Source organism: Haliotis rubra, unplaced genomic scaffold (assembly GCF_003918875.1).
Source record: "Haliotis rubra isolate DU_JTF1 unplaced genomic scaffold, ASM391887v1 Scf242, whole genome shotgun sequence".
NCBI classification, from domain to species: domain Eukaryota; kingdom Metazoa; phylum Mollusca; class Gastropoda; order Lepetellida; family Haliotidae; genus Haliotis; species Haliotis rubra.
Window position 1 is genome coordinate 248,981 of NW_025766470.1, and position 24,507 is coordinate 273,487.

General features: G+C 38.7%; 1 protein-coding gene across 3 annotated transcripts; it reads left to right on the plus strand.

Annotated features, from left to right (window-relative positions):
• Positions 1-7: 7 nt before the first annotated feature.
• LOC124278823 (small RNA 2'-O-methyltransferase-like) lies at positions 8-22,698 on the plus strand. Of its 3 annotated transcripts, none has more exons than XM_046714593.1 (7): positions 8-106; positions 1,807-2,018; positions 15,185-15,432; positions 15,622-15,804; positions 17,166-17,331; positions 20,643-20,839; positions 21,636-22,698. In XM_046714593.1, exons 2-7 carry the CDS (start codon positions 1,848-1,850, stop codon positions 21,811-21,813), a joined length of 1,143 nt encoding a protein of 380 aa, XP_046570549.1. In that variant the 5' UTR covers positions 8-106; positions 1,807-1,847; the 3' UTR covers positions 21,814-22,698. The 3 variants fall into 3 exon arrangements, with proteins under 3 accessions (XP_046570549.1, XP_046570550.1, XP_046570551.1); XM_046714594.1 differs by lacking the exons at positions 8-106; positions 1,807-2,018 and adding exons at positions 9,880-9,980; positions 11,278-11,490; XM_046714595.1 differs by lacking the exons at positions 8-106; positions 1,807-2,018 and adding exons at positions 9,899-9,950; positions 11,278-11,490.
• Positions 22,699-24,507: the final 1,809 nt, after the last annotated feature.

The window sequence follows — 24,507 nt, forward strand, 5'->3', positions numbered from 1 at the left end:
GATCAACAGTTACTTCCCCGTGAGAATACAATGTGGTCCCGGGCTCTCACCGAAAGTTGGAATTAACGAAAATGATGTTTGTTTTTAACTCCTCGATATTTTATTGGTTCGTATAATGATAAAACGAATAGATGGTAATCTATATGATAGCTGTCATTGCATTTATTAGAATAAATAACTCACCCCCGGTAACAGCTTGTCTCTATCTCGAATCAAAACTTGTAAACGCTAACACGGACCCAGACAACTCGACAAAGCGACGGAGAGGTTAATTGGGGAAGAGGTTAACCAAACATCATCATGTCACTTGTCAAACAAAGAATGTGGAAAGAGTTCCTTCCGTTCCCCCAACTCTAAACGAAACTCTAAACCTAACCCTAAACCTAAACCTAACCCTAAACCTAGCCTTAACTTAAGTTTTGGACTTTTAATCATTTTGTGAGTTCTCTAGTAACTGTTGTGTTAAGTTTTGTTTATAATTCTAGAATATTTATACATATTATTTGGGATGGGGGAACGGGAGGAACCCTTACCAAGAATGTTACATGACAATAGCCATGGCCCTTTGTAAGGCAGAAACTGTTTTACTTTGTAGGATGTGAGTCGCAATCGCGTGGCAAGTCGCTCACTGCACTTGTTGAGCTCTGTACAGTACATTGGAAAGGTTCCAGGGACCGTATAAGTTTCAAATTATCAGAGCATTTAGTTTGAGACCATGATATTGAGAAAACCAGCATCGCCAACACATGAAACTGTTACTTGCACTTTCCATCAACAAACATCAAAGTATTTATGATTTGTGCAGTTTCATCAGAGTGAGTGAGTGAGTATGGTTTTATGTCACTTTTAGCAATATCACAGGTCTTCAGCATGATGAGCAGACGCTTTAACAGGCTACCCCACTGCCCCATTTACTTATTCATGAACTACATATGGTTGGTGTTTATATTTTGTCTTATTGGAATCAGAGACCATATATATGGTCTCTGTTGGAATGAATGCCCCAAGATGGAGTCCCCGTGTAATGTGTCAGTAACTTGGCTGATAGTGTGTCATGGTACCAAAACTGCAACGTTATTATTACCCGTAGTATCATAGCTCAACATTTGATTGTTTACAGACCACAGTATATGAGAAAGTAAGATACTCATAACAACTTCATTATTATATACATGATGCGACATTTCGGTATTAGTGTTTCCCCCATGATTATGAAAGGGCAGGGTAGACTCAGAGAAAAAAGGGCACTTTAAAATTCAAAGGGGCATTCAGCAAACAAAAAAGGCACAACAATTAAGGGTTCAATAATTTACTGTGGATGACATAATTTGGGTCTGTTTGGCATGCTTTGATGCAAAGTTCATAAAATTATTCGTCCATATTCTCCTCTTCTTTCGTGCCAAGAACTTGGCCACACACTTCCTCAAGTCAATGTCAGTAAAAGACTTAGCATTCATGCTGACCATAAGTAGCTTGGTGCAGTTATTTACTTTCAGCCTGTTCCTATGGTCTGTCACAATGACAGGGCGCTGAATATAAAGGGCAGGGCGCTGCGCCCTGCCAAATATGCCGGGGGAAAACACTAGGTACAGATTCTTATACTGTTGTCAAGCAAGAGTGAAGTACTGCAGCACAGGACGGACTTATATACATCAACAGGGATTAAGTAATAACAACATGTAGGTATGGAGTATGACTGGAATAATGCTTACTGCAGTATAAACAACAAACACCAAACAATTACAGTACAAAATTTTCTCAAGTATGTGAGACATAACCCAAAAGTTGTTCGTTGTGTAATTTCAGCCTCTTTTGAAGAATGACTGCCGTTCTAGCTATTGAGTGTGATGACAACAGATGCCCGAGAGTGCCAGTCCTGTTGCCATGGCAACAGGGACCCAGGCAGCGATGTGTCAGAGTCAGCAGAAATTGATGGAGGCCCCAAGTTTGTTCCACAGCTGTATGTACAGAGATACAGCTTCGTTCGAAATGTCCTGCATCAACATCTAGTGACAAGTGTAAGTCATGGTAGAAGGTAGCTGCTGTAGCATTCATTCAAAGCACTTCCATATTTCCATGTGTTTAAAACACACCCTGTTCAGCTTTGAGAGGACAATTGTAACTAAGAAAACATTTTTACTTTGGGCCAACATTAAATCACTTATATTTTCTTATAGAGCCTTATATTTTCAGTCCTCAAATGAAGAGGTGGCTGAAATAATCACAGATTTTCACCCGTATCCTGTCAATCTTTGTGCCTTAGTCTTTGAATGAAACAATGACATAAACATAATCTAATGACATGACAAGGAATCTGTGTTTGTAGATAGTATCATCAATAAAAAGCAGTAAATTTACCTTTCTGTCGTATCTCTCAGAAACTGGTCATTAAAATATAAAATAACTACATGTGCAAGCAGAGTTTTTGAAAACCTAATGTCATAATTAATAATGGTGAAAAATTAAAATAACCAAATATAAACAATACTTCAGTAAATGTAATCACATGTTAAAATTGTAATGGTTGATTATAAAATATGGACTAACCTACCAATTAGTGATAAAAGTCTTAAACTTTCAATCTTTGAAAAATATTCACATTTATTTTAAATATACAAGAAATTATGGTATGTTTATGCGTTTGTAGTGATATTGATGTTGGGAAAGTTTATGAAATGTAATATCTTAAATAATATCAGAAAAAGCTCTAAACAACTCTGTATTAACTCAATATATTTTCAGAACCGGAAATGATTTCATGACTACTTGGTACCTACTTTAATCAATTTAATCCAATACTTAACGTTAGTATTAACCATAACTTAACAGCGGTAGTAAATCAATTGCTTATTGTACATAAATAATGTAAATCAAACATTTCATTAATTCCTTTTGTTTTACAGATAAAAAACATGTCCACTATTCAGTGATCGAAAACTGAATTTGTGACTACAAACATAGATCAGTAGGTGTACGAATGCTATATATATTTACAGTACACAAATTACTTAGTGGTTTAGAAAGTCTCTTTTTGAATTGTTCACTTGGAATGCTGCTTTTTTTGACAGTTGTCACAATCAAAAGTTGACAATTATAGCAGAGTTTGTTTTTCATTTTCCAACGAACTACCAGTTTGGATTAGCACCCCTTGACTACAATTTCTAAGATACCATGGACCTAAGAAATCCATTGGGCCAACATCAGAATGTTATCTGGAAACCAATTCACAGTAGAAAGTTACTGTGGGCTTTATTTAACTTTAAGCATTTAGAACTTGCACTGGTGCATCCTGAAACTGTAAAATGGAACTTCATATTTATACCAACATGCACCAGTACATGTTAACATTTTGCTGTTCAAAGAAGACAGCTGGAAGGCAAAATGATGTGGAGCAGTGACTCCAATGACTACACAGACAGTGACTGAATGAATATTACTGTTCATGTCATGAAATTTTATAAAGTAAGATCAAATGATCTTATCAGACCCAGAATAATTTGTTGAAATGATGTCCTAAATCACCAATACTAAAACTCAAGCATTTTACATAATTTTTATATTGAACAGCAGGTCAACCTGTTTTTGTCTGATGCAACAACGTTGACACCTAAGGTTGCACCTGATGCAAATAGGCTCATTTCCTTAAATCAAGCATTGTATCATCATTAATTTTTTTAATTTTATTTTAACGTTTTTATTTCCCATGTTTACATGACATTATAATTATGAACAGATGTTCACATATACAAGACATACATAAATAGGTAGTATCTACAGGCTTGGCATAGGGCCTTAGTCGGTGTTACATTGACCATTCTTTCTTTGCAGATATTACATATAGATAAGTAGGCATCAGTACATAATGTTGTTTCATATTGTATATGAATTACAACTTGTGTATGTTTGACTACCTCTGGTAACATGCAAGGTATAAGTCATTTAACATTACCCATTATTTCTCAACAGATGTTTACATGTACATAAGTATACAAAGTACAGTGTATGAAAACGTCTACTGCATGTTTGACTGTTTCTAATCACCTGCAAGGCAAATTATTTTAACATTAAAGTGTACTCTGTATCATCATTATGCTTCATGTGCCTGGAGTCTTGTTTAGAGCAAGCAAAAACTTACAACTTTTTTCGAAAGACCAATGTTAATGCATATCTTTGCATAAACTGTGATGGAAGTTATGAATAATACATACAATTATATTTGTATTTCCCATTAAGCTGAACGTAATATATTGTGATGAATATCATAATCATTGTGGTTTTCTGGGAAAATAACCTGAAATGGCAGTCACCTGTTTTCTTATGTCCCATTACTTTCAGACATTTACATGGAAGGTAAAATACCCTGTGTCATATCTGAAGTGATTTTGAGTAAAAGCTTGCTGTGATAGTTCAACTAATGAGCTTTTCGGAATTTTGATCCTGTGCTGAATGAATGAGGTAATTTCCTGTGCCCTTGACAAGTGGCTCATGTTTTGACCCATAGAGTGGAATGAGGTTATTGTATGCTTCTCCAAAGAAGTACAGGGCTACTCCTTTCTTCCATATTAATCTAGTTAATCTGCCAGGCCATGACAGATTAACTACTGTAGAATTGGGTCGTCCTCAACTTCTTATGAGTATTATATGGCAGAGCTTAACTTAACTGCTAGCCCTGTGGTATATGACCTGTAGTAACAGTAGAAGGCCAGTTGTTACTTAGGGACCGTTTCATAATTTATGGCTAGGGGATGATGATGATTTTCAAGGAGAAGCATGTACAGTGTGAATGACCCCCTAAAATTTAGGTGTACAGAGTAAGTGACCCACCTGTACATGTCATATACAAAATCAATGACCCCCTACCTCCCAGAACAAAATGGGTGACCCCCTTAAAATCATCATCAACCCCTTAACCATATATTATGAACGGTCCATAGTGAAAGTTCTTGAATATTAACATGATCAGTTCACATTCAGGGCTGCTGTCAACACATCAACTGAGCTGAAGTGCCACAGGCAATAGGTTATTACAGACTATCTGCCCCAAGTGAATTAATTTCTTAAGTTTGGAGCCTTTGCCTATTTTATTCTCTTCTTTTATTATATTTCTGAGTAAATGTACAAAATGTGGTGACCAATGAAATGATGTGGCAACCTGTCAGCATGGTATGATGGTGGTTTCAACTCACTAACTCACTCAACCACCAGCCCATTCACTCACTCACTCAACCACCAGCCCACTCACTCTCCTCGCTCAACCACTAATCAACTCATAATCACTCACTCAGTCTCACTCACTCAACCACCAGATCACCACAACTCGCCAACAACCACCAATCAACTCACTCACCTCACTCACTCAGTCTCACTGAGCTCAACATTTATGCAGACATGTCAGGTTCAACCAGGGGCAGTAGAGGGTTGTCTTTAGTGACAAGTCAACCTTCTCACTGTACTTTGCCAATGGCAGGGTCAGGCATGATGTGCCAACGGTCAGTCTCAAATGATTTGTCATCCTGGGGCATCTCGCAACCATACAGTATCGAATCAAGTTTTGACCCTTCTTTCTGCCATTCATGTCGCTACATGGTCCTTGACTAACATTTCAACATGACAACACATACTGCAGTTGTTACACACAACTTCTTGTAACGTCAATGTTGTACCTGACATGGCTGATGTCTGACATTGATGTCACTGACTGGCCTTCCTATTCCCTAGACCTTAATGTGATCACACACATTTGGAATGACCTGGGAAGACAAGTGTGACAGCAGATGAGTCAACCCAGGACCTTGCAAGAATGTTGTGCTGCCATCATGGCTACCCTTGGAAACACTTAGTCTAGTTATTGACTTTTTCTGTTCCAACAGTTTTATTAGTGTCAAGTTCGCACTGAGAAGTCATGGAACATCATGAATTATTTTTCCAATAAAATGAGGCTGCAATCCACTTTTTGTTATCTGTATTTTACCAGGATGATGGCAGTCCGATCAGTGATACACATCTTATGCGGAACACCAAATTTATTCTTTAAAAACTTGTGGTTAATTAATACCGAGCGATTAAAAGTGGCCAAAAAGTCGCCTGCTTCCCTCTACCAACCAACGAAACCACAGACAGGTTACGTAACTCTGTCGCCAGAGCACTGCAGTGACGTCATATAAGGAACGATTTTCAGTTAGTTGTATAGAAAATGTGTAGCACGCTCATCATTTTGATGATTTCTCGACATCAACGACGACATGCCGAATCATTGCTTTGTCGTCAATTGCTCCTAGGGTCGGGGCGATGGTGTCCCCATGCACATATTTCCACGGACCCCGCGAGTTCGTGCTAAATGGGTTATGTTTGTGAGTCTTGGCTGGCGTTGTGGAAGCCTGAAACAATATCTTACTTGTGTTCAGATCGCTTCACAGAAGTTAAAGATTCAAAACTACTTACTAGTTGTAGTAAAATATGCATATGATTGATGACCATAAAGATTTTCTATGACACAACTTGTAACATAACGATTTTCTTCCTCGAAGTGAGGTTGTGGTCAAGTAACAATAATATTGTGAAAGTAGTATTATATTGACACCCACCTCGCTGCCACCAGAGAAATTGTTATGTTATACTATGTCATGCAAAATCCTATTGGCCATCAATAAAATACATATTTTACTACCAGTAGAGTAGTTTTGATTTTAACAACTAACCGGTGAAAACAAACCTAAATACCATTTATCCTCAGACTGGATGGATGTTCCGACAGGCGCCGCCATTTTTAAAATAAAAAATCTGTTAGAATTAATGAGATTATAGTTTGTTTTCATCAAGGTTAGAAAATCAAAACTACTTTCTACTAAGTAGTTAAATATGTATTGGAATCATAAAGCAAAGCGGATTTTGCATGACACAACTTATAACATAACGATTTCTTCCACGGAAGCGAGGTGGGGGTCGAAGTCACAATACTCTTGCGCGATAAATTTCTAGCTACATTCCCATGGTTAAAGTCCACTCACCAATATGTAGATACTAGTCAATGTGGCGTCTTTATATTTGGTCTTATAATCCTAATTAGTTTATTATCATACTTGTATGCATTTTGAAACTAAATAAAAGCAGGCGATCTGCTGATACTTATAGTGAATTTATAACAGAACTGTAATATCTAGACATTTTATAGTTTGCCAATGTGAATCATAATTCAGCACACACACCCTAGTGCATGTTGTCTGTCTCATTACACTTCACGGTGAAAACAATGATTCTGTTGAATGCTACGACAAATGAATAAAAACAAAATGCAAATATTAAAAATTAAAACAGATTAAAGTTATAGGAACAATATCAGGCCATTACCTTGTTCGAGGAATGTATCCATCAATATCCACAAAACTGTTCCAAATGATGTGTCTTTTAACAGTTTAATATACGAAAAAGTGATAAATCTTTTCAGGTATTGGTGTATAGTCTCATTGGTCCCCAAGATAGCACACCTGGCAACTAATTGCATAATGTCCGCCTTTCTTTAAAAACAGTAATTTAGTTAGCCAATAATGGGCAATCAATCAATGTATTGCCGGTTAATCCTTTGAAAGAAGGACGTTGTTTTTACGCAGACACCCGACCACGACAGAGTGTATTCAGTATAGATTAGTAAATCTACATACATAAACACTACCTTTTGACAATTCCGCTGTAAGATAAAAGTAATTAATCAATCAGCGTGTTATCGGTTAATCCTTTGATCGATGTTTATAATGTTGAATATTTACTCCAGACACAAGAAATGCCAAATGGGAACCTTTGTCGGGTAATCTAAGTGTGTTACCACTAATTATACCTGTTATAAATTCATTAACTGACCATCAAGTGAATGATGACAAATAACATGTAGGTTTATACCACCTAACACGGGTTACAAGGGAGTATTAATTGCTGTATTGCATGTGAAAACTTATGGGCCGACACTGTTTTGAGAATACAAACAGATTTTTACATGACATGATTAAATATCGAGGTAAAAAACACAGAAATGGGATCAATTTGGATCAGTCATTATACAAATAGGGCCTAACGACATTCAATCGATTTTGACAGAATCGTCTATGAAAACAAGTTGTAACTTCGGAAACTAGGCAAAGCAGGAGACAAAATTAAATGACAGTAGATTGTGAGAACATATAGCTTTCATTTTCCACAACAATTGTCCGCGATTTCAGGTTTATACAAGCCTGTAAACAAGATAATTTAACCCCTAAAATGTAGATGAATTCTGCATCGGCCCTCAAAGCTATTCCTCATATGACGTCACAGAGGCGCGCCGCTCTGATTGGTTGAAATTTCGTTCGCGGGTGAGAATTGTGCACTGTTGTCAAAAAGGTCGATTTAAGTCAATTAAAGGTCGAAATGAGTAGTTTTAATGACGGGGTTTCATTTATAACGATGCCAGTTAGTGATTTATGTATTTGTACCCCCTAGGGTTTATGTGACCTTTAATCATCGCTAAACTGAATAAAATAAATTTCAAAATATCACTGTGAGTTTCAACTTGGTATTGCAAATGTTTAACCCATATACCCAACTTGTGACATATGTAACTACATAAATCACCTGGAAGTTACCTTGGAGGTGGTGGGGAGAGGGCAACAGTGAAATGAATCTAATCATAAAAGATATGCTATCAACAACCAAGTCTGTCAAAAACAGGTTCATATCTATGCAAATTCAATCCTGAATGGTAAAGCTAATTAAAGTGGGTGCTCCAGCTGCATCACATGTTAATATAATTTTGTTTTAGTTTTTATCTTCATGTTAATTTGCTTTATGAAAATGAAAGCAATCAGCAACGTGTTCAGTAGTGATGACAGTAATAACCTCTATTTGATTGTGCTGTCAGTGGCAGAAAACACTAGGTGAGACATTTGAAGTGACAGCTAAGCCATTCGTTACAAATGTCGCAGGTTCAGGTCTCTTAGTAACTGTCCAAGACAAATATTAGGAGACGGAGTTGTTTCAAAAAGCTGTTTAGTTGCCTGTAAGAGGAAAAGTCAACATCATGAAATGTTGATATCTGTCTGCCATCGTCCGAGGCTGACAGGTGACATTGCAGACAAATAGAAGGTGAATTCAAATTGTCCTGACAGACAAAGGATAAAATAATGGTTTAAGTAAAATAGGCAACATATTTATTACCACACGTGCTGTGCATGGTAGTAGCACGTTATACAAGAGCCTGCAATGGCAAGCATGGGCTGTTTAACATGTTTAAACACATTATTATGGAAAATATTTTTTGTCAGTTTAATATGAATGGTGTATATTAGATACATATCATAATGGATTGATGATGAGGTAATCATGAACAGGAAAAAAATTAACTTTGACAACATTACTCATAAATAACACGTGTTGAATACTTTCTTTCCTCCCTCCTCCGCTACAAAACACAGTGACAATTCATTAAGTATGATAAATCTAAAATTACTGTTTCAATATAAATTTCTGAAAATGGAATGAGTTCTCAGTGCTTTATGCCGCAGCGTTTACAAGGCTTTACCTTCGGTTTGGGAAGATACGATTTGATCGTTTCAAACATGCGCCATTTCAAAGAGATGTCAAACCTGACAGCTGTCAAACCGGAGACAATCCCTCAGGCCCCAGCGCATCTGTTTGCTGCTTTTCTGACCGATGTGCATAGAATGCTTAATGTATACAGTCATCCACGTTTCCTGCACACTATATCAGCAAAACGAAAGACAATGCATGGAAATAAACCAACCAGTATCTACCTGCATTACACAGAATTTCCCTTCCTTCGGCTCCAATTAAAATTCTCAAAATATCAATTTTCAACCGGAAGTAAACATTGTTACCCCCCTTTGATCAACAGTTACTTCCCCGTGCGAATACGACAATGTGGTCCCGGGTTCTCACCGAAAGTTGGAATTAACGAAAATGATGTTTGTTTTTAACTCCTCGATATTTTATTGGTTCGTATAATGATAAAGTGAATAGATGGTAATCCATATAATAGCTGTCATTGCATTCATTAGAATAAATAACTCACCCCCGGTAACAGCTTGTCTCTATCCAGAATCAAAACTTGTAAACGCTAACACGGACCCAGACAACTGGACAAAGCGACGGAGAGGTTAATTGGGGAAGAGGTTAACCAAACATCATCATGTCACTTGTCAAACAAAGAATGTGGAAAGAGTTCCTTCCGTTCCCCCAACTCTAAACCAAACTCTAAACCTAACCCTAACCCTAAACCTATCCCTAACTTAAATTTTGGACTTTTAATCATTTTGTAAGTTCTCTAGTAATTGTTGTGTTAAGTTTTGTTTATAATTCTAGAATATTTATACATATTATTTGGGATGGGGGAACGGGAGGAACCCTTACCAAGAATGTTACATGACAATAGCCTTGGCCCTTTGTAAGGCAGAAACTGTTTTACTTTGTAGGATGTGAGTTGCAATCGCGTGGCAAGTCGCTCACTGCACTTGTTGAGCTCTGTACAGTACATTGGAAAGGTTCCAGGGACCTTAGAAGTTTCAAATTATCAGAGCATTTAGTTTGAGACCATGATATTGAGAAAACCAGCATCGCCATCACAGGAAACTGTTACTTGCACTTTCCATCAACAAACATTAAAGTATTTATGATTTGTGCAGTTTCATCAGAGTGAGTGAGTGAGTATGGTTTTATGTCGCTTTTAGCAATATCACAGGTCTTCAGCATGATGAGCGGACACTTTAATAGGCTACCCCACTGCCCCAGTTACATATTCATGAACTACATATGGTTGGTGTTTTTATTTTGTCTTATTGGAATCAGAGACCATATATGGTCTCTGTTGGAATGAATTTACCCCAAGATGGAGTCCCCATGTAATGTGTCAGTAACTTGGCTGATAGTGTGTCATGATAGTGTGTCATGGTACCAAAACTGCAACGATATTATTACCCGTAGTATCATAGCTCAACATTTGATTGTTTACAGACCACAGTCATATGAGAAAGTAAGATACAACTTCATTATTATATACATGATGCGACATTTCGGTATAGATTCTTATACTGTTGTCAAGCAAGAGTGAAGTACTGCAGCACAGAACAGACTTATATACATCAACAGGGATTAAAGTAATAACAACATGTAGGTATGGAGTATGACTGGAATAATGCTTACAGCAGTATAAACAACAAACACCCAAAAATTATAGTACAAAATTTCTCAAGTATGTGAGACATAACCCAAAAGTTGTTCGTTTTGTAATTTCAGCCTCTTTTGAAGAATGACAGCCATTCTAGCAATTAAGTGTGATGACAACAGATGCCCGAGAGTGCCAGTCCTGTTGCCATGACAACAGGGACCCAGGCAGCGATGTGTCAGAGTCAGCAGAAATTGATGGAGGCCCCAAGTTTGTTCCACAGCTGTATGTACAGAGATACAGCTTCGTTCCGAAATGTCCTGCATCAACATCTAGTGACAAGTGTAAGTCATGGTAGAAGGTAGCTGCTGTAGCATTCATTCAAAGCACTTCCATATTTCCATGTGTTTAAAACACACCCTGTTCAGCTTTGAGAGGACAATTTTAACTAAGAAAACATTTTTACTTTGGGCCAACATTAAATCACTTATATTTTCTTATAGAGCCTTATATTTTCAGTCCTCAAATGAAGAGGTGGCTGAAATAATCACAGATTTTCACCCGTATCCTGTCAATCTTTGTGCCTTAGTCTTTGAATGAAACAATGACATAAACATAATCTAATGACATGACAAGGAATCTGTGTTTGTAGATAGTATCATCAATAAAAAGCAGTAAATTTACCTTTCTGTCATATCTCAGAAACTGGTCATTAAAATATAAAATAACTACATGTGCAAGCAGAGTTTTTGAAAACCTAATGTCATAATTAATACGAAAATTAAAATAACCAAATATAAACAATAGTTCAGTAAATGTAATCACATGTTAAAATTGTAATGGTTGATTATAAAATATGGACTGACCTACCAATTAGTGATAAAAGTCTTAAACTTTCAATCTTTGAAAAAATATTCACATTTATTTTAAATATACAAGAAATTATGGTATGTTTATGCGTTTGTAGTGATATTGATGTTGGGAAAGTTTATGAAAATGTAATATCTTAAATAATATCAGAAAAAGTCGAAACAACTCTGTATTAACTCAATATATTTTCAGAACCGGAAATGATTTCATGACTACTTGGTACCTACTTTAATCAATTTAATCCAATACTTAACGTTAGTATTAACCATAACTTAACAGCGGTAGTAAATCAATTGCTTATTGTACATAAATAATGTAAATCAAACATTTCATTAATTCCTTTTGTTTTACAGATAAAAAACATGTCCACTATTCAGTGATCGAAAACTGAATTTGTGACTACAAACATAGATCAGTGGTTCAGTAGCTGTACGAATGCTATATATATTTACAGTACACAAATTACTTAGTGTTTTAGAAAGTCTCTTTTTGAATTGTTCACTTGGAATGCTGCTTTTTTTAACAGTTGTCACAATCAAAGGTTGACAATTATAGCAGAGTTTGTTTTTCATTTTCAAACAAACTACCAGTTTGGATTAGCACCCCTTGACTACAATTTCTAACATACCATGGACCTAAGAAATCCATTGGGCCAACGTCAGAATGTTATCTGGAAACCAATTCACAGTAGAAAGTTACTGTGGGCTTTATTGAACTTTAAGCATTTAGAACTTGCACTGGTGCATCCTGAAACTGTAAAATGGAACTTCATATTTATACCAACATGCACCAGTACATGATAACATTTTGCTGTTCAAAGAAGACAGACTTCAGCTGGAAGGCAAAATGACGTGGAGCAGTGACTCCAATGACTATACAGACAGTGACTGAATGAATGTTACTGTTCATGTCATGAAATTTTATAAAGTAAGATCAAATGATTTTATCAGACCCAGAATAATTTTGTTGTAATGATGTTCTAAATCACCAATACTAAAACTCAAGCATTTTACATAATTTTATATTGAACAGCAGGTCAACCTGTTTTTGTCTGGTGCAACAATTGACACCTAAGGTTGCACCTGATGCAAATAGGCTCATTTCCTTAAATCAAGCATTGTATCATCATTAATTTTTTTAATTTTATTTTAACGTGTTTATTTCCCAGTACATGTTTACATGACATTATAATTATGAATAGATATTCACATATACAAGGCATACATAAATAGATAGTATTTACAGGCTTGGCATAGGGCCTTAGTCGGTGTTACATTGACCATTCTTTCTTTGCAGATATTACATATAGATAAGTAGGCATCGGTACATAATGTTGTTTCATATTGTATATGAATTACAACTTGTGTATGTCTGACTACCTCTGGTAACATGCAAGGTATAAGTCATTTAACATTACCCATTATTTCTCAACAGATGTTTACATGTACATAAGTATACATAGTACAGTGTATGAAAACGTCTACTGCATGTTTGACTGTTTCTAATCACCTGCAAGGCAAATTATTTTAACATTAAAGTGTACTCTGTATCATCATTATGCTTCATGTGCCTGGAGTCTTGTTTAGAGCAAGCAAAAACTTACAACTTTTTTCGAAAGACCAATGTTAATGCATATCTTTGCATAAACTGTGATGGAAGTTATGAATAATACATACAATTATATTTGTATTTCCCATTAAGCTGAACGTAATATATTGTGATGAATATCATAATCATTGTGGTTTTCTGGGAAAAATAACCTGGAAATGGCAGTCACCTGTTTTCTTATGTCCCATTACTTTCCAGACATTTACATGGAAGGTAAAAATACCCTGTGTCATATCTGAAGTGATTTTGAGCAAAAGCTTGCTGTGATAGTTCAACTAATGAGCTTTTCGGAATTTTGATCCTGTGCTGAATGAATGAGGTAATTTCCTGTGCCCTTGACAAGTGGCTCATGTTTTGACCCATAGAGTGGGAATGAGGTTATTGTATGCTTCTCCAAAGAAGTTCAGGGCTACTCCTTTCTTCCATATTAATCTAGTTAATCTGCCAGGCCATGACAGATTAACTACTGTAGAATTGGGTGGTCCTCAACTTCTTATGAGTATTATATGGCAGAGCTTAACTTAACTGCTAGCCCTGTGGTATATGACCTGTAGTAACAGTAGAAGGCCAGTTGTTACTTAGGGACCGTTCATAATTTATGGCTAGGGGGGATGATGATGATTTTTCAAGGAGAAGCATGTACAGTGTGAATGACCCCCCCTAAAATTTATGTACAGAGTAAGTGACCCACCCTGCATGTCATATACAAAATCAATGACCCCCTACCTCCCCAGAACAAAATGGGTGACCCCCTTAAAATCATCATCAACCCCCTTAGCCATATATTATGAACGGTCCATAGTGAAAGTTCTTGAATATTAACATGATCAGTTCACATTCAGGGCTGCTGTCAACACATCTAACTGAGCTGAAGTGCCACAGGCAATAGGTTATTACAGACTATCTGCCCCAAGTGAATTAATTTCTTAAGTTTGGAGCCTTTGCCTATTTTATTCTCTTTATTATATTTCTGAGTAAATGTACAAAAATGTGGTGACCAATGAAATGATGTGGCAACCTGTCAGCATGGTATGATGGTGGTTTCACTCACTAACTCACTCAACCACCAGCCCATTCACTCACTCACTCAACCACCAGCCCACTCACTCTCCTCGTTCAACCACTAATCAACTCACTCACTCACTCAGTCTCACTCACTCAACCACCAGATCACTCACAACTCGCTCAACCACCAATCAACTCACTCACTCACTCACTCAGTCTCACTCAACCACCAGCCCACTCACAACTCAACCACCAACCACCTCACTCACTCAGTCTCTCTCACTGACTCAGTCTCACTCACTCAACCACCAGCCCACTCACAACTCAACCACCAACCAGCTCACTCACTCAGTCTCTCTCACTCACTCAGTCTCACTGACTCACTCACTCAACCACCAGCCCACTCACAACTCCCTCAACCACCAATCAACTCACTCACTCAGTCTCACTCACTCACTCAACCACCAGCTCACTCACAACTTGCTCAACCACCAACCAGCTCACTCACTCAGTCTCTCTCACTCACTCACACACTCACTCACTCACTGCCAACAGGTTGCAGATATTGGCTGTGGAGAATGTCGGATGGTAACTCTACTGAAGACAGTTCCATGTATGGAGAGCATCAGCCTGGTTGACCTGGACAAGCGGCTCCTGGAATCCAAGAAGGACTGTATCAGACCTCTGATATTTGACTACCTACACCAGAGGGAGAAGCCCCTGTGTGTCAGACTATTCCATGGAGACGCCACAGAGCTGGACTCCAGACTGCAGGGCTGTCAGGCTGTCACCATGGTAGAATTGTAAGCAGCTTTCTTTCGTTCCATGCCTTCAAATCATGGACATGGGTCAAATGTTAATAAAAGTGTACAACTCAATTTTGCTGCCCCAACTAAAATTCAAGAGTGCTCATGTTTTGACTTGTTTGTGAGATGTCCAAAATGTGGTGTGAATAAAAAAGATCTCATTAAATATGTTATACTTTGTTCCAGCATAGAGCACCTAGTACCATCTGACCTTCAAAAGGTCATAGAACGTGTATTTGGTGACCTTGGACCACGTCTGGTTGTCATGACAACTCCAAATGCAGAGTTTAATGTACTGTTTCCAAATTTTACTGGTTTCCGACACTGGGATCACAAGTTTGAATGGTCAAGGACAGAGTTCCAGAGTTGGTAAGTAAATGTTCATTATAATGTAGAATATTAGTAATGTGCCTTTCCAGGTTTCATATCCTGCTCACCGCCTCCGTGGTGTAGTGGTTAGAGCCGGAGAGCGGAAGGTCGCGGGTTCGATCCCCGACCGCGTCATACCAAAAGACGTTAAAATATGGTACTTGTTGGTCCCTGCCTGGCGCTCGACATTAATGGGTACAACAAGGACTGGTCAGCTCGGAGTCAGTATAATGTGTCTGAGTGGGGTATTCATGCTTCACTGTGGCTTGGTATCTCAGTGGGCTAGCACTATAAAACCAGCTTCAGTCTGGGCTAGTACAAGCAGCCGCACATACACATCCACACGCATGCACGTCGTCATATGAGCGAAATATTCTCAAGCACGACGTTAAACCCAATTTCACCTCACCTCACCTTCATATCCTGCTTAAAGCACATAAATGAAATCTGATTATTATTACCCCAGATAACCCAAGCTGCCTGAGGTGCTAGATTGTTAATAGTCACATGTCTTATCCCACTGGGTACCCATTTCCTACTGGGTGAACAGAGGCAAATTTAACCAAACTCACTTGCCTAAGGTGAGACCACATGTATCACATGTGCTTCGTTGTGGCGCAGGACTGAAGTCGTAGAAACTCTCAGGAGTCAAGCTGCCAAACACAGTCACCCATCCAAGGACTCAACTGATTTGTGACCTGAGCTCTATGCACAGGACCACACACCACCGTGTCATTATCAACAGTGATTGAACCTGACATCAAGGATGTCTGCTTGCATATTTTAGAACTGTCATGTGTTGTCTTGAAGACATATTTCAAGTCCGACTATCGGCAATATGAGGCAATGAAACCAAGAATCTCATACTTAAAGTTAACTCATCATACATGCAACTTAATATACTACCAAAGAAGTGAATTACGTCTCATTTTACAACAGACCCATGAAGATACGGGTTAGAATTGGTCTTCAGTAACCCATGCTTGTCGTAAGAGGCGACTAACGGGATTGGGCGACAACGTCATCATATCCAAATCGTTGTAGATCAATACTCATCCTGGATTGTCTGGTCCAGTTTTGATTATTTACAGACCGGTGCCATATAGCTGGAATTTTGCTAAGTGCAGCATTAAACAACAAAACAGCCAACCAATCATTTTACAGCAGATTGTGTATTGCATATGGAACAAATTAGTTTATTAAACAGTTACAGTTACCCTGATATCAGCAATGGAATACTGTTGCATCTTTAGGAAACTGAGGAAAACGTAAATATTTTCTTGCAGATCAGGAATACTCATGCTCTCATTCACTCATTCACTCACTCCACACAAGCAATGTTATGTCTGTTTTGTGTGCAGGTGTGGAGATATCTGTGATAAGTACCAATACAACGTGACCTATGACGGTGTTGGCAACGCCCCTGAGAGCTCCGCCCATGTCGGTCACTGTTCCCAGGCAGCCATTTTCACCAGAACACCGGAAGCAAGCAGTGCACACACTGTTGGTAGTCCCTGCTACACCCTGGTAGGTGAATATTAACATATAAACCTTTAAGGTTATTCCATCCTCACTCTAAAACCAGAACACCTGTAAAACTGACATTTTGGGGGGATTTAAAACATCTTTCCAAATCAGCTCACAAAGTTCCAGCCTTGATTTGAATCCGACGGCCATTTTGAAAATGTTGATTTTTACCATTATTGAGCAATTTCTACTGCAGTACAAGTATGATTATGACTTTTGATATGCAGTAAGCACATGGTGTTGGCTGTAACATATACCCCTTCACTCATGTGTCAGAGGCTATGCTGTATTGAAACATTTGGCCTTCAACTTAATTTGTAATTCAGTGCACATGGTAGTGTATGTGTTGTGTAAAAGCTTCATCTATTATGTGTAAATCTATCTATTATGCATGATCTGATGTTGTAAATATTTTTCAATTTTAAGTAAACTATATACATGTAGTGTTGCCGCCATACTTTTCAAGTTCTTAAAACGTATACCTGTAACCGATGTGGTTTCTCGCGATCTTGCTATTACCACCTCGAAAATTGTTTGTTAACATGTGATTGTCCAGCTACAAGAAATATGATTTAGAGAAACAAAATATATATATGTATCCATTTTCTGTCAACTACACTTCATTTCGAGGCGCGTGAGTTTGATGCAATATGATATTGATTGCTGTGAATAATGCGGACCAAAGTTATAAATATCAGAGGGACACAAAATTTCACTGCAGTTAATATAAAAATTGTTTTTGGACATTTTGACACAAACGCATTTTACAGCTAAGCAGCCAAGCACTCAAACCTCAGTGGGTGATAGAGCCTTTTCTGTAGCAGCACCAGCTCTATGGAACAATCTTCCAGTCACCCTCAGACGAACTGAGTCCCAGTTACTTTTCAAGAACTTGCTCAAAAGGCTTAGTCTCTATTCGCCCACATCCCTAATTGCCCACATCCCAATTGGCCCACAAAAAACATCAGAGGTTAATTAGGGTCAGACAATGCACCCCTACTCTCATAATGGGATTAGTCTAAAATCACATACATCTCTGAGTTACTTGACAAAGTGCTCTTGTTTCAGTGTTGTGGTAGTTATACAGGATGGAGAAGGAAACTTAGAGAAGATTTAAAGTATATTTCAATTTTGTCTAAATAAAGTAGAGAGTATTATTAATTAATGTATCTACTAATCGGAAATAACTTCTCTCTCCTTTCAATTTAGTAACTCACTGCAACCCTATAAGTATGGTAGTTTGCAAAGTATGGGCAGTCATAATGGCTAACCTACAGAAAGCAGAGTTCACGCGTTGTCGCAGAGAGGAGGAAAACAGGTTCTACACGGAGGTCACAAGTATCGACTGCGTTGACAGACAGGTAGCCACTCACTGGAAGTGTATCATCGACAAGTGCAAGGGTAGATGCAGCACCATTGGGGATCACATCACTTCAGTATCAGAACACAACCATCCTCCACTAGTGAATGAAGAAGAGAGTCGACTTCTCACCAGACTTAGACAACAGCGTTCAAGAAGAGATCAAGCCTGTCCAGCAAATCTACAATGAAGAGACCCAGAACCTAGGCGAAGAAGCTGCTGCTACTGTTGCTTCCTTCTACAGTATCAAGTCTGGACTCTACCGTCAGCGTGCCAAAGGTTCTTCCACCAGTCCCACGCGATACCCGTGCTGATGTAGACCTCACAGGTACCTTTTCAGTATTAACTTATCTACTGATATTTGCATAATGCTCAATTGATTTCTTGACAGTGTACTTCATTCATTCATTCATTCATCAAAAACAACGTCTAACACACTTGCTTGTTTTAAGGTTCCTGGACTGAGACAACAGGCGGACAACAGTTCCTGGTTGTAGACAGCGAAGATGAAGACAGGATCCTGATCTTCAGTACCCCAGAGATGCTGGACATCACCTCGCCAATGCAGAAACCATCTACATGGGCGGAACATTTTTGTGTGTCCCAGCCTGTGGCAACAAGTCTACATTGTGCACTGCCTTGTGGATGGACAGATGTTCCCAGTCGCCTTCTCCCTGCTGCCAAGCAAGTCTCGTGATACATACATTAGATTGTTTAACTACTTGAAGGACTCTGTGCTTGCTATTGTCGGCGTTGAACTTTCTCCCTCCGTTGTACAGACTGACTCTGAAGCTGCTGCTATTGGAGCCACTGAGAGAGTCTTCCCGATGCAGAAGTCCGTGGATGCTACTTCCACTTCACCCAGGCGGTTTGGCGGCAGGTTTCAGAGAAAGGCCTTGTGAAAACCTACAAGGACAACCGTGCCTTCAACACCCGTCGCGACGTGCTGCAGCACTCCCCTCCTCCCAGTGGATCAGATCCAAGATGCCTGGATGGAAGTATTGAACCAGTCTCCCGGCGTTGACGGAATCGGCCAGTTCAGCGACTACATCACATCTACATGGGTTGACTACTGGCCTTAAGATTCCCACCTCGCATTTGGAATCAACATGGAAACACTGGGCCAAGAACAAACAATCACTTGGAGGATTCCACCTTGGATTTAAGAAGCTGGTTCAGAAGCACCACCGAACATTTACGAGTTTGTGATCACAATGAAGAAGCTCGAGACAACAAACAGAGTGGCCAGAAGACAGATTGAGCATGGAGCAGCTGTCCGCCCAAGATCCAGACTCTACAAGAACCTGGACAGCCGCCTGCACAGACTGCAGCAGCAACTGGAAACTGGCAGAAGATCACCGCTACAGTTTCTGGGCCGCTGGACACCTGATCAAGTTGAACTGAACATTATGAAACTTTGTTACAGAAATAAAAACAAAATGTAAATTACTTTTGTCTTCATTTGCCCACATCTCAATTCGCCCACATCTTCAAAATAGGAGAGTCCATTCTTCAGTCATAGGTATGACACAAGTTGATCATTATGTAATCCCTAACCAATATGTTGTTTTAAAACTGTGGGCGAGATGGGATGTGGGCGAATAGAGAACATGCCGCTCAAAACCTACTTCTTCAAGATGGCTTCTGAACAGAACTCTTTTCACACTTATTGTGTGTTTAACGAAGCATGCAGCGCCGTTGAGCATCTGTGATGGAAACGAGGTGCTATACAAGCCAATTATTATTATTATCAAGATGGTAACTGCCAGTTGTCTTGTGGTCTGAGTTGGCCACAATTTGGACCCCATCGCGTGGGGTCAGCTTATGTACGAAACGTACAGATACGGATTTTCAGGGTCAAGTTAGGGGGTTGGCTTATCTATGAGATCGGCTTATCTACGGTAATATACGATACATGTGATGTTGCAAATGTTTTTTGTTTATTTCCCAGATTGCTGAATGTGATCACCCCTACAAGGAGAACAAGTCCACTGTAGAGGACAGACTTGCACTGGAAGTACAGTACCACATTCGGCAACTCACCCTGAACTCTGACCTTGATGAGAATGAAGGTCATTATGTGATAGCTGTGGAGAAGTTGTTTTCCTTCCGGCCAATCAAAAATATCTGTGATATTGACAAGCTCAGGTACACACTTTCATTGAAACATCCTATGACTGACAACCCTCTACTGTAAATCTTGAAATAAATGCAAGTGATGAATGCTAGTCTAGAATACATCTTAATAGAAATACTAGTGTTCCTATCTGGTGTTTTTGAACACTCATTGGTGCGCAAACATCTTTGCAACTAACTTATTTGATAAATGAGTTAAACTTTCATGATGCATTGGCGAATTGACAAGAGTGCAAACATTCATTTCAGTGAGTGAGTGAGTTTCATGCCGCACTCACCCATATGCCATCTATGTGGCGACTCAGTAAAACATGTTCATCAGAGCAGTAAGGGACCGTTCATAATTTATGGCTAGGGGGTTCTTGATTTGCCTTGATTATGATCCTTGATTAGTTAGTCAGTGCCAAACAATTGACACCTGTAATAAGGATTTGCTTCTGGGTTTCACCAAGGTGGTAAACATCAACTTCTCCCACGGGGCAGTGGGGTAGCCTAGTGATTAAAACGTTCACTCGTCACACCGAAGACCCGGGTTTGATTCCCCACATGGGTACAATGTGTGAAGCCCATTTCTGGTGTCCCCGGCCGTGATATTGCTGGAATATTGCTAAAAGCGGCGTAAAAATAAACTCACTCACTCACTCTTCTCCCACAGTAAGCTGACACACCATGTTGAACATGAGATGCTGTTTAAAGTGATCGGTTCGATCTTGTAACTTTTGTAAAACATGATCTCAACATGGACAGTGTTATATATTTTCAGCATTGTTATGTTGCTGTATAATCTGGAGATATTTGCTTTTTGCAGGTCTTATCTTCATTCCTGTTATACCCTCACCGATGATGGAGAGAATGTTCTTGTGCCCCATGATGACAGTGATGATGACCTTGAGAGGTCATGGGGTGAGGGACAGAGTTGGGATTCACACAATGTCATGTCACAGAATTTCAAAGAATGGACTGAAACTGAAGAAGCCTGGGACTAATGCTCTTTACAAGTTCTGGATATTTAATGAAGATCAAATGTGCCTTTCATCATGCTCAAGAACCTGGTTACCATGGTTACTACCTCTTGCCTTTAACATTTTTATGAGACCTACTACTGTAACTATGTTATGTCATGAGTTTAGAGTTAAACATTTTATCACCTTTTGTTTTGAAGTGAAACTAAAGTGATATATTTGTAATGAACATTCAAGTTTGCACTCGATAAAACATGGTGCTTTTCAGATTATTTGATTCCCTTCTTCGTATTCTTAATTTGAGTCTGTAAACTATTTGTTTTTCTTGCCTTTTGTCTGATGTTTCTGTTATCATTCAGTTTAAGGTATGTTCTGTATCAGTAAAGGGCCTGAGTTATAGTCCTATGTTGATGTTATAAAAATGTTACCGAGAAAACTGTAATTTCAGTGAAATGGTTCCCTTTAGCTTGTTATTTTTATGTTGTTTTACTGGAATACTCCAGTAGGATTTGTTTCTTTCTTTGATGTGTATCCAGATTATTTTTCCAAATGAATAAGATTATACTTTTACAAAATCCACTGTTATATTTATATTTTAGAAAGTAAGCCCTGTAACTGCTGAAGACTGCACCTGTGTGTATTTTCTATTCAGCATGAAATTATCCTATACAGGGAAGCACCTTGCTTGGTAGAGTTGTGTCCCTTAGCTGTGCCAAGATCTGCTGTGCCATGAATTAAGGTCACTGATGTACTTACTGTGATTCTTTGTCTGACAGTATTATACGTGTACATGTATTCTTTTGTTTCAATGTTGGCCCCCCTTTTGCATAATTACTGCTGCAAATGAAACAATTCTAATCTTAGGAGAATTTCTGTGGCAAAGGATAGTTTAATAAATAGTGTTTCATATATGGATAGTTGCGTCTTTAACCTGACATCGGCAATTCACAGCGTACAGTTGCGTCCCTTAGTCTTGCTGTGATCCTGTTAACGTTTGTTTTATCCTTGATTCAGACTGATTCTTTGTTCATCAGAATCCTCAGTGCATATGGATTCGCCAAAGTTGTAACTCTAAGATCCCCTCAAACTTTCCTTCCACATGAGACCGTCTCCCTGGTGTAGTGGTTAGAGCGTCCGCCCCGAGAGCGGAAGGTCCCGGGTTCGATCCCTGACCGCGTCATACCAAAAAGACGTTAAAATATGGTACTTGTTGGTCCCTGCCTGGCGCTCGGCATTAATGGGTACAACAAGGACTGGTCGGCTCGGAGTCAGTATAATGTCTCTGAGTGGGGTATTCATGCTTCACTGCGGTATGGTATCTCAGTGGGCTAGCCCTATAAAACCAGCTTAAGTCTGGGCTAGTACAAGCAGCCGCACATACACATGCATGCACGTTGTCATATGAGCGAAATATTCTCAAGCACGACGTAAAACCCAATTTCACCTCACCTCCTTCCACATGAATCTGAACAAATATGAGTGAAAGAGCAGCTGCCTAAAACCCAAATTACTTTCGGTCTTCACTTTCTGTCATGTTGGGCAAGCATTATAGACACTCGCATGTCCATCTTCTCTCCTGGTTCATCCCCGACAAATAGTACCATTCTTGTAGTATGTGATGCTTTGGGACAAGGATTAATAACGATATCGTAACTATACAATATCACTTGTCATTGTATATTCAGCCTATGAGGGTGAGAGCACTCGGAACGCCTTCCACTCATAGTAAGGAGGCCAGTATCATTTAAATTGATATTTCATGTACTAATATCTTAATCTTGTCCTAATATTATAGCCTGTTTGTCTCTTGAGTTGAAAGAAAGCTGTGTCCCTAAATGCCCCACAATATTTCAAATTTCTGGAACCGCAAACAATTTCCTTTGCCAATATGAACACAAGGGCACTGTTTACAAATACAAACTTTGTGAGCAGCCCCCGGCCTACTGGGATTAAGACATTAAAACATTATGGATGCTTTCGATGCTGGAAAAGATAGGCTAAAAGAGAAGAAGAACCCGTCTAATGTCCCAGTCAGCTATCATACCCTACATGGAAAAGTTGTTTCCCTACCTACCTACCTCTTGCCTTTTGTCTGATGTTTCTGATATCATTCAGTTTAAGGTATGTTCTGTATCAGTAAAGGGCCTGAGTTATAGTCCTATGTTGATGTTATAAAAATGTTACCGAGAAAACTGTAATTTCAGTGAAATGGTTCCCTTTAGCTTGTTATTTTTATGTTGTTTTACTGGATACTCCAGTAGGTTTTGTTTCTTTCTTTGATGTGTATCCAGATTATTTTTCCAAATGAATAAACTTATACTTTTACCAAAGCCACTAATATATTTATATTTTAGAAAGTAAGCCCTGTAACTGCTGAAGACTGGACCTGTGTGTATTTTCTATTCAGCATGAAATTATCCTATACAGGGAAGCACCTTGCTTGGTAGAGTTGTGTCCCTTAGCTGTGCCAAGATCTGCTGTGCCATGAATTAAAGTCACTGATGTACTTACTGTGGTTCTTTGTCTGACAGCATTATACATGTACATGTATTCTTTTGTTTCAATGTTGGCCCCCCTTTTGGATAATTACTGCTGCAATGAAACAATTCTAATCTTAGGAGAATTTCTGTGGCAAAGGATAATTTAATAAATAGAGTTTCATATATGAATAGTTGCGTCTTTAACCTGACATCGGCAATTCACAGCATACAGTTGCGT

What these genes read in the sequence shown, in the direction of transcription:
- LOC124278823 (XM_046714593.1), top strand. Translation starts at nt 1,848, where the DNA reads ATGACAACAGATGCCCGAGAGTGCCAGTCCTGTTGCCATGGCAACAGG. An exon ending in ATCAACATCTAGTGACAAGT is followed by an intron (nt 2,019 to 15,184) that starts GTAAGTCATGGT and finishes CACTGCCAACAG; the next exon opens with GTTGCAGATATTGGCTGTGG. An exon ending in GTAGTCCCTGCTACACCCTG is followed by an intron (nt 17,332 to 20,642) that starts GTAGGTGAATAT and finishes TTTATTTCCCAG; the next exon opens with ATTGCTGAATGTGATCACCC.